This window comes from Saccopteryx bilineata, chromosome 6 (genome assembly GCF_036850765.1).
Source record: "Saccopteryx bilineata isolate mSacBil1 chromosome 6, mSacBil1_pri_phased_curated, whole genome shotgun sequence".
In the NCBI taxonomy this organism is placed as follows: Eukaryota; Metazoa; Chordata; class Mammalia; order Chiroptera; family Emballonuridae; genus Saccopteryx; species Saccopteryx bilineata.
The window spans coordinates 119036425-119051472 of record NC_089495.1 but is presented as its reverse complement, the minus strand read 5'-3'; the positions used below and the strand labels follow the sequence as shown (position 1 = coordinate 119051472).

The 15048-nt window shown below is 36.2% G+C and overlaps 1 protein-coding gene across 2 annotated transcripts in view; it reads left to right on the top strand.

The window, feature by feature from the left end:
- TRPC4 (transient receptor potential cation channel subfamily C member 4) overlaps nucleotides 1–15048 on the top strand; it is a 270133-nt gene that overhangs the window by 172510 nt on the left and 82575 nt on the right. For both annotated transcript variants that reach the window (XM_066234980.1, XM_066234979.1), the window contains exon 5: nucleotides 2665–2804. In XM_066234980.1, the coding sequence (XP_066091077.1) occupies nucleotides 2665–2804 (140 nt within the window). The remainder of the gene's footprint in view (nucleotides 1–2664; nucleotides 2805–15048) is intronic.

Sequence of the window (15048 nt, the reverse complement as noted above, 5' to 3'; positions counted from 1 at the left end):
TAATAAGCAAAACTTTATTTAAAGCATTAAGTAGCCATTGTTATTTTCCAACAAATGATAGACTATTGTATCTAATTTATTTTTATTTCTTATAAAGTTTGAGTGTAAAAATTTTCAAATTACAGAAAATGTAAAGGACATGTATTTTAATGCATATATTACCTGTTGCCAGTATATCACAATTAATACTTTCTTTGTTTTTTAAATTATCCCTACTTCTATTCATTCATCCACATCAATCTCATAAATTTTGCTGCCTTCAAGTTAAATTGTACCACTACATTTTTTAGTGTCCCGATATCTAAAATGTTATAAACACACAGACTCCTGTATCACTACATTCAAGATATAAGACAGGAGTTGACAAACTATGGCCTAGAGCAGGGGTCCCCAAACTACGGCCTGCGGGCCGCATGCGGCCCCCTGAGGCCATTTATCCAGCCCCCCGCTGCATTTCCGGAAGAGGCACCTCTTTCATTGGTGGTCAGCAAGAGGAGCACATTGACCATCTCATTAGCCAAAAGCAGGCTCATAGTTCCCATTGAAATACTGGTCAGTTTGTTGATTTAAATTTACTCGTTCTTTACTTTAAATATTGTATTCCTGTTTTGTTTTTTGACTTTAAAATAAGATATGTGCAGTGTACATAGGAAATTGTTCATAGTTTTTTTTATAGTCCGGCCCTCCAACGGTCTGAGGTTACAGTGAACTAGCCCCCTGTATAAAAAGTTTGGGGACCCCTGGCCTAGAGGCTAAATCTAGCCCTTAGGCAGTTCATCTAAATAGTAACTGTAACACAACTACACACAATCATTAATTGAAAAAACTTAAATTATTTATTTTCTGGCCCTTCACAAAATATGTATGATGGTAATTGTTGATTTTAATAGGTGTCCTTTATCAAGTCAAGAAATTATCCTTCTATTTGTACTTTGCTGAAAAAATTCATATATATATATATATATATATATATATAGATAGATAGATACATTCTTAGTAAGATTTAGTAAATTCAGTAGGTCCTGGTGCAAATGTGTTTTTTCATTCTTGTGTTTATGAGAAACATGAGCCTGATGTGTCCTAGCAATTTCTTCAATGTTTGGGCATATATTTGAAAGGAAAACTCTCATTTCCTTGTCAATACATTGAAGAATTCCTCTTTTTTTACTCTTAATTGTATTAAGTGCAGAAAACCCCCACCATACATATCATCTTAACTTTACACCAAACAAAGGATAGAAGAAATTTGCCTCCAGTCTTTCTGGGGAACATGGGGGTAGTGTAAACAATCCAGCACCACAGCTTAACAGCCTTTTGCAACCTAATCAGGCAAGTGAGGTGAGGGATTGGGCAGACTGCCAGCTTACAGCCAATTCCCCACACCTCTGTGCCCCAAAATCTAAACTCCAAAAACCCTGTTGGTTTTTTGGTCCTCAACAGGCACATAATTCTCTGGAATACCATAAGGCACACCTGAAAATATTCTAGGGCGCACCAGTACTCCCTAGTGCACACTTTGAGAACCACTGCTATGGATTCTCTCCTATCATGCTAGCCCATACTGAGCCTTTAGTCATTTGAAAAGTTTTTTTGAAGTATTCTTACTCCTTTGTATAATGCCAGTGTCTGTTACCCCTCTTCTCTGCCATAGGTGACCTAATGCTCACATGTGGCTCTCTTTGGAGAAACCTGCTTTTCCTTCAAGTATGGGCTCCTTGGTTTCTCATCTCTCTAATGGGTTCATGAAAAGTTATGATTTTATAACTAATCTGAATTTTTCTTGCTTTTAGTGTCAGACAGATATGAAACTCTGTGCTACATATTTGACTTTCCAGGCTATCGTTTTTCTTAACAGAGTCTTATTGTTTACTTGTAAATTAATGTACTTATAAAATCATATATATTCCTTTAATATATCCTGATTCTAGATACTTTAATATATTCTTCTTATCATTCATCTTTGAAAACACTTATAAAATTTTAGTAAGATTATGAAGATAGAATAATGATATAGTGATATTTTACAAGTACTTTCTACAATTTAAAAATAAAAGATTTCTTATTAAAAATATTACCATAATAAAGAAAAGTAATTTTATTTTCTTTAGATATAGAGCTAAAGCTTTTGCTAAATATGTGATGAAGTATTATGAATGTTACAACAGCCTTTTGTCCACATTTGAGATCAGACTTTCAAAGGTGCTGATGGCTTACAAAAGCACAACAAAGTACTCGGTTTAATGGCATTAAGCCAGATATGTTTATTAGATTCACTGTTTTGGATTTGAGATGAAGAATGCCATAAAGTATTCTTTTACAAGTAAATATTATAATATATTCCATGAAAAAAATAATAAAGAGGAATTACAGTTTGATTAGCAAGTTGCACATTCTTATATGCAAAATTCTTATGAATTTTTCAAATACCATGTAAAAGAAAGTAAAGCTGCCCTAAAGCATTCTCTACAATTAGCTCAGAGTCCTGAAAGTCCTAAAATCTGGCAGGACTCCATAGATTACTTCTAGCAATAGATGTTGTTATCTATTATTACTATATGGTCTCTGACAGCTCCAAGATGCCATAATTCTTATAATTCTTATAAATCTGTCTTTAGTAATTTGATTGAAAATCACGCTAACAATAAGTATTTTTTATAATTGCAGGCTTCATATGGGGAGAAATAAAACAGATGTGGGATGGTGGATTTCAAGATTACATCCATGATTGGTGGAACTTAATGGATTTTGTGATGAACTCCTTGTATTTAGCAACAATCTCCTTGAAAATTGTTGCATTTGTAAAGGTAACTATTGTTTTTGTTGTTGGTGAAGCATGAATTCTGATAAATATCAATATTCCCTCAATTGCTATTAATTTTATTAGTATTGTTACTTAGTTATATATATACACATACATACATATAGTGTGTCCGTAAAGTCATGATGCACTTTTGACCGGTCACAGGAAAGCAACAAAAGACAATAGAAATGTGAAATCTGCACCAAATAAAAGGAAAACCCTCCCAGTTTCTGTAGGATGATATGGCAGCATGTGCACAAGCGCAGATGATGATTTAACACTGTGTATACAGTGGAGCAGACCACGGCCATGCCAGTCGAGATGTGGACGGTACAGAGGAAAGTTCAGTGTGTTCTGTGGCTCGCTACATTCGAATCCATGACCAAAGTGCAACATGAATATCAGCACGTTTATAATGAAGCGTCACCACATAGGAATAACATTGCTCAGTGGGATAAGCAGCTGAAGGAAACTGGCAGTTTGGTGGAGAAACCCCGTTCTGGTAGGCCAGGGGTCCCCAAACTCTGGTCCGTGGGCCACATGTGGCCCCCTGAGGCCATTTATCTGGCCTCCGCCACACTTCCGGAAGGGGCACCTCTTTCATTGGTGGTCAGTGAGAGGAGCACAGAATGCATCCACATCCTATGCTCCTGGAGTACTGTATGTGGTGGTGCCGCAAAGCGCAGCATAGCTCACATACAGTACTACTTCCGGTAACACTGTACGCACGCATCACAGCTCCGGAAGCACATCATATCACTTGTTATGGTTAGCAGTGACAAATATGGAACCGGACATTGACCATCTCATTAGCCAAAAGCAGGCCCATAGTTCCCATTGAAATACTGGTCAGTTTGTTGATTTAAATTTACTTGTTCTTTATTTTAAATATTGTATTTGTTCCCGTTCTGTTTTTTTACTTTAAAATAAGATATGTGCAGTGTGCATAGGGATTTGTTCATAGTTTTTTTATAATCCGGCCCTCCAGCGATCTGAGACACAGTGACCTGGCCCCCTGTATAAAAAGTTTGGGGACCCCTGTGGTAGGCCATCAATCAGTGATGAGTCAGTAGAGGCTATATGGGATAGCTATTTAAGGAGCCCTAAAAAATCTGTGCGTGAGCCCACATCAAACTGCACTAAATAGGTATGAAACTGGGAGAGTTTTCCTTTTATTTGGTGCAGATTTCACATTTCTATCGTCTTTTGTTGCTTTCCTGTGACCAGTCAAAAGTGCACCATGACTTTACGGACACACTGTACATACATACATACACACATATATATGTATGAGTATGTATGTATGTGATACTCATCAGTTCATGGCCTTATTGATACATAGGTATAAGATGCATAGGTATTACATAATTTGTAATCATAAAACAAATTTAATGATCAATTGGAAGTCATCACCCAATTTTTTAGAATGATGCCTCAAAATTATTCACAATACCTCTTCTTGTTTCTAATCCTTTCAATTTCTAATGAAATTCTACCTCAAACACTGTACCTTTTGGCCAGAAAGAAAAATCTATTTTTATCTATTACTAACTGATGGAATTATATAGACAGATCAAAATATTATTTCTTCAAAACACTGAAATTATTATTTCAGTGCAAACCAATATAATTTGATATTATTATAGCAGAATATAATATTTTTTTCTCCTCATCCCATTCAACATGACAGTGCCTGAAATCTCACACATCCATTACTTTTCCAAAATTAGTACAGCATCAGTCTTATCCCTAATCACATAATTTACATAAAACAGAGTTTGCTCTTCAATGACAATTGTGATTATTTTCTACTTTGGGGACTGTTTCTCAAACCAAAATATTGCCATCTCCTATTTTCTGCCTTTCTTTTCCCTCTGTTCTATTTCTTAAAATTGTGTTTCAAAATAATAGTCAATTACTAAAAAAAAAAAAAAAAGAAGAAGAGTGCCTAACCGTACAGGAATGATTCATGCAATTTAGTGATCTGAAGTAGACAATGCTGACATGTATGTGAACTAATTCATTTACTAGAGTTTTTAAAATTGAGGCTGGAGATTCTTTGTGCAATGTTCAAACATAACAGGGTCAAAATTGTCCAAAGTATTTTCTACCTATTTTGTGGAAATCTAGTTCTGCTTTAAGAATGAAAATATAACTTGATAATTTTTTCTATTACCATTGAGCTAATGCCCTTTAAGACCTTATTAAGATAGCAGAAGGTACTGTTATGAATCTATCTAAATTCATATCTAATTCCTGTTTTCTCTGTAATAATCCTTAAGTAAGTATACCTATAAAGTAATATATCCTTTTTTGTGGGCCCATGCAATTATAAAATTCTAGTATTATATGGTTATAGCTGTTTTTTTCAAACTTTCAAGTGCATAAGTATCACTTGGAGAGGTTGCAAAAATACAGATTCTTTTTCTTTATCCCCAGATATTCTAAGTAAAAGTATTGGGGGAGGAGCTAGATTTGCATTTCTAGCAAATTTACTTAGTGACAATAATAATTGTGGCTTTTTGTTTCAATGCTTTTAGATATGGGGACAAAGTGAGAGGGCAACTATCATGTTCATGAACATGCAGGAACATTCTAGAGAGAAAAGACACAATGTGCAAAAGTCTAAGTGTATAAAGGAGGTCAATATCCAAGAGCAATGACCCAGGAAATGAGAGCAAGAAAAGGATGGGAGGGGCTCTCCAAATTCTGCTATATAGAATGTGGACATTTTTCTATAAATATATAAATATAAATATAAATGAACCATTAATGACAATTAAAGAGTGAGCGAGTCAAATGATTATGAGACCTGAAGTAGAGCAGTGGACTTGAGAGAAGCAAATAGAAGGTTGAATTTGAAAAAAAATGAAGATAACATTCATAATGTAAAAGACTTATTAATTATTAAAGTAGATGAAATCATTTCTGATGCTGCTCCCTGGTAAATAGTTCACCTAGTAAGGCATAGCAAGATTACTATAGGGTTATAACTGGGATCTCTGCTGGGAGAGTACTAGTTATACCTCCTGCCTCAGGGTACATAAATGGTTAGGAAAATCCAGCCCTAGATATTTGTGGCTGGATCAAAAACACTGTCAGCCAACAAAGAGGGAGACCATTCTGTTAGGGGAGTGGGGAATTTTTTATAATATGTTTGGAGGTTTGGCAGAAGAGTCACATTTGCTTAATTACTTCATTCTTCTACAATTCATTTACATGGAGGTATTTCCTGTCTTTTCTTTTCTTTTTTTCCATCTAGAAAGGAAGCAATATTGTTATATTTATTCCATAGTGCTCTAGCTGTAATGTACTCTTCATGTTTCAGGATTTTCTAACCATTCTTTAGTTTTATGACAGAGAGCTACAGAAATTTGAATCCTAATTGTTTAATCTAGTGTTATCTACAACAGCATAACATCCTATGCCTTTCTTCTCTCTTTCATTACTTAATTATCTAACGGATTTGTAGAAAGACAAAGGTTCACTCTGTAAATAAGACATTAAAACCAGTATACATTTTCTACTTAAACTCCATTTTCTGGTTATATTAAGACTCACATTTTTACAAATGATCCACCTTTTTTAACAAACCTGCTTTTGAATATGTCTTAGAATTTTTATCCCTTGAGTGCTGTTTTGAGTTCCTACCAAATAAACTCAGCACATAAAATTATTAGACAAAGCTCCCTGCCTGAAAAACTGACAAGTAATCTAAGGGTGAACAATCTATTATAAAAGTCTGCAAAGGGACAACTCTCCTAAACAGAATCTGAAGAGAAATGAAGGCTTAGGGCAAAACCAAACTATGGCAGGTTTAGACTAGAAAGCAGATACTCGAGAGGAAGAGGAAAGCAGGAATTGATTGTCTTAGATAGGCTTAAGTGTTTAGGGTAGCTTTTTTTTTTTTTTTTTAACCGTATTTTTCTTTCTTTTTTTTTTTTTTTTAAATAATTTTATTTTTTTAATGGAGTGACATCAATAAATCAGGATACATATATTCAAAGATAACAAGTCCAGGGTATCTTGTCGTTCAATCGTGTTGCATACCCATCACCCAAAGTCAGATTGTCCTCCGTCACCCTCTATCTTGTTCTCTCTGTGCCCCTCCCCCTCCCCCTTTCCCTCTCCCATTCCCCCCTCCCCCCCGTAACCACCACACCCTTATCAATGTCTCTCAGTTTCACTTTTATGTCCCACCTACGTATGGAATAATGCAGTTCCTGGTTTTTTCTGATTTACTTATTTCGCTTCGTATCATGTTATCAAGATCCCACCATTTTGCTGTAAATGTTCCGATGTCATCATTTCTTATGGCTGAGTAGTATTCCATAGTGTATATGTGCCACATCTTCTTTATCTAGTCATCTATTGACGGGCTTTTTGGTTGTTTCCATGTCCTGGCCACTGTGAACAGTGCTGCAATAAACATGGGGCTGCATGTGTCTTTACGTATCAGTGTTTCTGAGTTTTGGGGGTATATACCCAGTAGAGGGATTGCTGGGTCATAAGGTAGTTCTATTTTCAGTTTTTTGAGGAACCACCATACTTGCTTCCATAATGGTTGTACTACTTTACATTCCCACCAACAGTGGATGAGGGTTCCTTTTTCTCCACAGCCTCTCCAACATTTGCTATTACCTGTCTTGCTAATAATAGCTAATTGAACAGGTGTGAGGTGGTATCTCATTGTAGTTTTGATTTGCATTTCTCTAATAGCTAAAGAAGATGAGCATCTTTTCATATATCTGTTGGCCATTTGTATTTCTTCCTGGGAGAAGTGTCTGTTCATATCCTCTTCCCATTTTTTTATGGGATTGTTTGTTTGTTTGTTGTTGAGTTTTATGAGTTCTTTGTATATTTTGGATATTAGGCCCTTATCTGAGCTGTTGTTTGAAATTATCATTTCCCATTTAGTTGGCTTTCTGTTTATTTTGTTATCAGTTTCTCTTGCTGAGCAAAAACTTCTTAGTCTGATGTAGTCCCATTCATTAATTTTTGCCTTCACTTCTCTTGCCATTGGAGTCAAATTCATAAAATGCTCTTTAAAACCCAGGTCCATGAGTTGAGTACCTATGTCTTCTTCTATGTACTTAATTGTTTCAGGTCTTATGTTTAGATCTTTGATCCATTTTGAGTTAATTTTTGTACAGGGGGAGAGACTGTAGTCCAGTCTCATTCTTTTGCATGTGGCTTTCCAGTTTTCCCAGCACCATTTATTGAAGAGGCTTTCTTTTCTCCATTGTGTGTTCTTGGCCCCTTTATCAAAAATTATTTGACTATATATATGTGGTTTTATTTCTGGACTTTCTATTCTGTTCCATTGGTCTGAGTGTCTATTTTTCTGCCAATACCATGCTGTTTTGATTGTCGTGGTAGGGTAGCTCTTGATCTCACTCTGTTTAAGGATTATTCTGCAACAGGGAGTGGCCAGCTCTGGTCAGCAGAATGCTAGTGTCTAGTCGTCTGCAGCCAAAGAGTTCTTATCAAGGGAAAAATTAGGATTACTTATCTAATGTCTGTCTTTTTCACCATATTGTAAGCCCTTATGATATGAACTATACATTGTCTGATCATGATGATGAACCCTTATGATAGTGCCTGGCACAGATATATATGTAGGCAGTCAACATATATTTTATGAATTGATAACAGTTGAAGAAGTAAAATAACTATAATTTAAATCCATTCTGGACAAAAGGCCCCATATTCATAGAAAAGCATTTTGGTGATAAGTGAGGGTAATTTAGAGAATCACCAGTACTATATGTTTGGGTCACAGCATTAGGTATTTAACTAGAGACAATCAGATGAAGTCAGGACTTAGATTCCACAGTCTTTATGTGACATGTTGGGAAATTGGAATTTCATTTTGAGAACAATGCAGAATCATAGAAGAACATTAAGCAACATGTGAGATGATCTCATTGGCACTTTTAACAGATGATTTTAGAGGAAATGGATAATTGTAGAGATAAGGTTTAAGTCAGGGAAAGCAGTTAAGACGCTATTACGATAATTTCTGTGGGAAATAGTAAAAACTCTAAGACAAGTGAGGATACTAATGAAGAGGAGTAAGCAATATAGATAAGATTTTGGTTTAGAGGCTGGGAGTTTGGAAAAGAAGACTTGAGAATCAACCTCAAATTCTGCCTTAAACAAATTGGCCTCATTCACTTAGATCAGAAGCCTTAGTGAGAAGGAGTTTGAAGAGGAGGAGACGATGAGTTTCAGTATTAGCCTCGGAGCCTGAGATGTCTAAGTGGAAAAAGTCGACAAGACATTAGAATACAGAGTAGGTCTGTAAGGCAAGGAGTTTGGGCTGGACATGTGAAACTGAGAGCCATCAGCACATACCTGACAGCTGAGATTATGGGAAGCACCCCGAGAGTGTGGATGGACAAGAAGAGAAGAGTCTTGTGCAAAGTGAACTCAACATTTAAGGGGCCAGTGAGAAGGAGGAACATGCCAAGGACACTCAAAGGGACCTCACCAGTGGTGGAGGCAAAGGTACAAACATAAAAATAAAAATGAATATATATAGATTTTGTGGATGTTTTAAAAATAAGGGTAAAGAGAAAATGTTGAATTCAAGTTAATCTTTTAATTCCTAATTTAGGTGTAAAAAAACTTATTAACTGAAGAATCACACTTTTCTTTGGAAACCCCAAAACGCCGTGGTTTCTAAAATGATTTTAAATTGCTTTGTAAAATAATGCTCATGTTTAAAAACCTAAGCTAAATAGGTCAATGACAGGAGAAAAATTAAAAAGGAGAACTTAAAAGAATGAAATCAAGAGAGTAGTTACATGAATTTGACTCCAATGGCAAGAGAAGTGAAGGCAAAAATTAATGAATGGGACTACATCAGACTAAGAAGTTTTTGCTCAGCAAGAGAAACTGATAACAAAATAAACAGAAAGCCAACTAAATGGGAAATGATATTTTCAAACAACAGCTCAGATAAGGGCCTAATATCCAAAATATACAAAGAACTCATAAAACTCAACAACAAACAAACAAACAATCCAATAAAAAAATGGGAAGAGGATATGAACAGACACTTCTCCCAGGAAGAAATACAAATGGCCAACAGATATATGAAAAGATGCTCATCTTCTTTAGCTATTAGAGAAATGCAAATCAAAACGGCAATGAGATACCACCTCACACCTGTTCGATTAGCTGTTATTAGCAAGTCAGGTAATAGCAAATGTTGGAGAGGCTGTGGAGAAAAAGGAACCCTCATACACTGTTGGTGGGAATGTAAAGTAGTACAACCATTATGGAAGAAAGTATGGTGGTTCCTCAAAAAACTGCAAATAGAACTACCTTATGACCCAGCAATCCCTCTACTGGGTATATATCCCCAAAACTCAGAAACATTGATACGTAAAGACACATGCAGCCCCATGTTTATTGCAGCACTGTTCACAGTGGCCAGGACATGGATACAACCAAAAAGCCCATCAATAGATGACTGGATAAAGAAGATGTGGCACATATACACTATGGAATACTACTCAGCCATAAGAAATGATGACATCGGAACATTTACAGCAAAATGGTGGGATCTTGATAACATGATACGAAGCGAAATAAGTAAATCAGAAAAAACCAGGAACTGTATTATTCCATACGTAGGTGGGACATAATACTGAAACTAAGAGACATCGACAAGAATGTGGTGGTTATGGGGGGGAGGGGGGAATGGGAGAGGGATAGGGGGTGGGGAGGGGCACAAAGAAAACGAGATAGAAGGTGACAGAGGACAATCTGACTTTGGGTGGTGGGTATGCAACATAATTGAACGACAAGATACCCTGGACTTGTTATCTTTGAATATATGTATCCTGATTTATTGATGTCACCCCATTAAAAAAATAAAATTATAAAAAAAAAAAAAAAAAAAAAGAGAGTAGTTACATATGTTTGTATCTCTGCTTACAGTAGCCCACTCCCCGTGTCTGCGGTTTTGTTTGCTCTGATTTTAGTGACTCCCTGTCAACCACAGTCCAAGAATATAAAATGGATAACTCCAAAAAGGAAGGATTTATGCCATCCTTGACGCATTGTTCTGAGTAACGGGGTGGAACCTCGTGCTGTCCAACTCCATCCTGCCCAGATGTGGATCACCTCTTTGCTCTGCATGTCAACACCATGCCCTCCTTGCCCATGTCAGATCTACCGTCGTGGTGTCACAGTGCTTGTGTTCAAGTAACTCTTACGTTACTTAGTAATAGCCCTGAAGCCATTCACATAGCTTTTATTATTACTGTAATCATTGTTTTATTAGTTACTATTGTTCTTCTCTTACCCTATCTAATTTATAAATTAAATTTTATCATTAGTATGTCTTTATAGGAGAAAACATAACATATATAAGGTTGGGTACGATCTGCAAGTTCTGTCATCTACTGGGACTCTTATAATATATCCCAGGTGAATAAGGGGGAACTACTATATTCCCGACAGGGAACAAGTTTTTTGGATCAAGGAACAAACAAATTAATTACTTGCATAACAATCTTAGCACTGGTTCCACGTGCTTCAGTCCTTCACAGGGCAGCAGATATACCAGATATACCCTTCACATACAAGAACTTGTGCCACAGAAGAACTGGAAAATTATGAATTTCAGATCTTATAAAACAACAGTGCCAGCTGCTCATCTTTCCCCTGGAGAAGGAGAGATGTGCTTTGTTTACACATTCTCTCTGGAGAGGCAAAGGTCCCTGTTCATTATTCCAGAATGTAAGCAGATGGCTCCAGGGGAAAGGTTTCTAAATATCTCAGGAAGTCTCTATTTTTAACTTAAAAGGTTTGTTTGCCATTCTGATATTCTTTAACCCCCATGCCAACAATTTTTTCCTCAGGAAGCCCTGACCATGCATAAATGGCTTCATATTTATGTAACATTGTTTCCAACAATTGCTAAAAGCGCTATACTCTGAAGCAGACTTCAGTAATTATCCTGGGACAGAATCTAACATTCCATGATTTGTAAAATGGAAAACCTTCCTCTTAATATTTTGCAAATCCCAGCTGAAATAGTCATTCACCGCATGATGATGCACTTCACATCAAACTACCAACTTCTCTTCCATTTTCCAACAGCACTTTATGTTAATCTCTTAGAGCATTTTTATTACGTCCTCACTGGACTATGAATATTTGATGGGAGAAAATGTTTCTTGAGCAGCTCTTACATGCAAGACATTGTGTTGAATACTGTTAGAAATTTCTAGAAAATGATCATATCTTTAAGAATACTTACTATTTCGTATATTGGGCTGTTTTTTTTTTTTTTTTTTTTGTGCATTCTGATATATAGTCATAAAAGCTATATTGGTGAGAGAAAGGATGAGAAAAAGGGAGACAGACAGAAATATAAAATTAGCTATCGACCGAGTAGGGGAGATGTTCTCTACTTAAACATGTGTGTCTTTCAGGAAAAATGAGAAAAGGAGGTAATTGTGATCTTAGTCTTTGAAGGAAAATATGACATAATATGTAAGGGACCAGGTGGAGAGAGTTTGACAATGTTTGATACCACAAACCCACACTCTTATACTTGTTATAATGAATTTTAAAAATTTTAATTTTTGTCTTCAATCATTAGCTATTTTATGTTAAAGCTATATGTGGAAATGTTTAAAAACAGATATCAAGATTTAAAAATAGAAAATAATATCCCTCTAGTTGAAATTCAGTTGTTTTATATATATATATAAATTTTCATTGAATTTAGTGGGGTAACATTGGTTAACTACGTTAGATAGATATCAAGTGTACAGTTTTATAATATATCATCTGTATTTCATAGTGTGTGTTCACCACCCTAGTCAAGTCTCCTTCAGTCACCATTTCTAAGCCATTTACTTTCTTCTACCTCCTCTTATTCCTCTTTCCCTCTGGTAATCACCACACTGTTACCTCTGTCTGTGAGTTTTTATGTTTGTTTGTTTGTTTAATCCCTTCACCTTTTCCACCCAACTCCTCAATCCCCCTCACCCCCAACAGCTGTCAATTTGTTGTTCTCCAACCATGAGTCTGTTTCTATATTGTTAGTTTATTTTGTTCGCTATAATTCACATATGAGTGAAATCATAAGGAACTTGTCTATCTCTGTCTGGCTTATTTCACCTATCATACTACTCCCACGGTCAATCATTGTTGTTGCAAAAGATAAGGTTTTCTTTTAATAGCAGTTTAGTATTCCATTGTGAAAATATATATATATATAGCTTTTTTATCCATTCATCTACTGATGGGCACTTGGGTTGCTTCTAAATCTTTGCTATTGTAAGTAATGTTGTATTGAACATAGGCATGCATCTATTCTTTTGAATTAGTGTTTTGGGTTCCTTTGAATATATTCCCAGAAGAAGAATCAATGGTTGATAAGGCAGTTCCTTTTTTTTTTTTTACAGAGACAGAGAGTCAGAAAAAGGGATAGACAGGGACAGACAGACAGGAATGGAGAGAGATGAGAAGCATCAGTCATCAGTTTTTTGTTGTGGCACTTTAGTTGTTCATTGATTGCTTTCTCATATGTGCCTTGACCATGGGGCTACAGCAGACAGAGTAACCCCTTGCTCAAGCCAGCGACCTTGGGTCCAAGCTGGTGAGCTTTTTGCTCAAACCAGATGAACCCGCACTCAAGCTGGCAACCTCAGAGTCTCGAACCTGGGTCCTCTGCATCCCAGTCCGATGCTCTATCCACTGCGCCACTGCCTGGTCAGGCAAGGCAGTTTCATTTTTAATTTTTTGAGAGAAGTCCTATTATCAATTACTCGATGGACAAGAGTTGGCAAGGATATGGAGGAAAGGAAACCCTCATGCATTGTTGGTGGCAGTATAGCTTGTTGCAGCAATTGTAGCAAATTTGATTGTTTTAAATTGCAAAGAGTCTGCTTGTTGAAAAGAATTAGGCATTTGTAATGTATTTTTTCCCACAGAAGATTAAAAAATCCTATTAGTTTAAAAAGAATTAACATTTGTAAAGATCTTTGGCATAAAATACAACATAAAGAGAAAGGAAATATTCTGATGGAACTCATACAGAAGTAAAAAATATTTTCTGACAGGAAAATGATGCAATTGTCTAACATAGTTTTTATAATATGTATAAAGAAGAGAATTCAATTTATTGTTCACTTCAGATGTAGATTTAAGGTTTTCTTACACTTTAAAAAGTATATTTGACCTTTTTTCTAAAAAAAAAGGAACAAATTTACTTCAAAATAACAAGGAATAAATTTTATTTTGCTCTTTATAGAACTTGTTTTTTAAAGCTGATGTTTTATTTAACTATTAAAATAATGCTGGTCAAAGTTTAATATCACTAATATTTTTCTCAAATTACATGTTTTATATAATTAAGGAATGTTCAGATAAATACCACATTATCTACACATTAAATACTTAAAAATTAGCTATTAATTGACATCCAAGTTAATTTCCAAATAAGGTTTTATCGGCACTTAGGATAGGTTATAACATATACAATGAATTCACTGCTATGCCCATATGGGTTGTTAGTATTTCTATGGCAACAGGCCACTACTTCCACTGACTTACACATTATGTGTATTGTATATGCATTCCTCTAGAATAGGCAGGGGTGTTAAATATGGTAAATAAAGCAATTGATTATTTTGTTCAAAATTTAGTGCCTTTCATTTAATGCAATTTTATTTGTTATAATGATATTGCTATATTTTCCCAATATAAAATCAGTTTGTCTTTCCTATATAATTCTGAAATTCTATCAGAAAGGGCGAGAACAAATGTAATTTTTGTATTTTTTTTTTCTGAAGCTGGAAACGGGGAGAGACAGTCAGACAGACTCCCACATGCGCCTGACCGGGATCCACCTGGCACGCCCACCAGGGGCGAAGCTCTGCCCACCAGGGGGTGATGCTCTGCCCCTCCAGGGCATCGCTCTGCTGCGACCAGAGCCACTCTAGCGCCTGGGGCAGAGGCCAAGGAGCCATCCCCAGCGCCCGGGCTATCTTTGCTCCAATGGAGCCTTGGCTGCGGGAGGGGAAGAGAGAGACAGAGAGGAAGGAAGGGGGGTGGAGAAGCAAATGGGCGCTTCTCCTATGTGCCCTGGCCGGGAATTGAACCCAGGTCCCCCGCACGCCAGGCCGATGCTCTACCGCTGAGCCAACCGGCCAGGGCTGTAATTTATATATTAACAAATACTACAAATGAAAAGGACAGATCAGGAAGGCACTTCAATT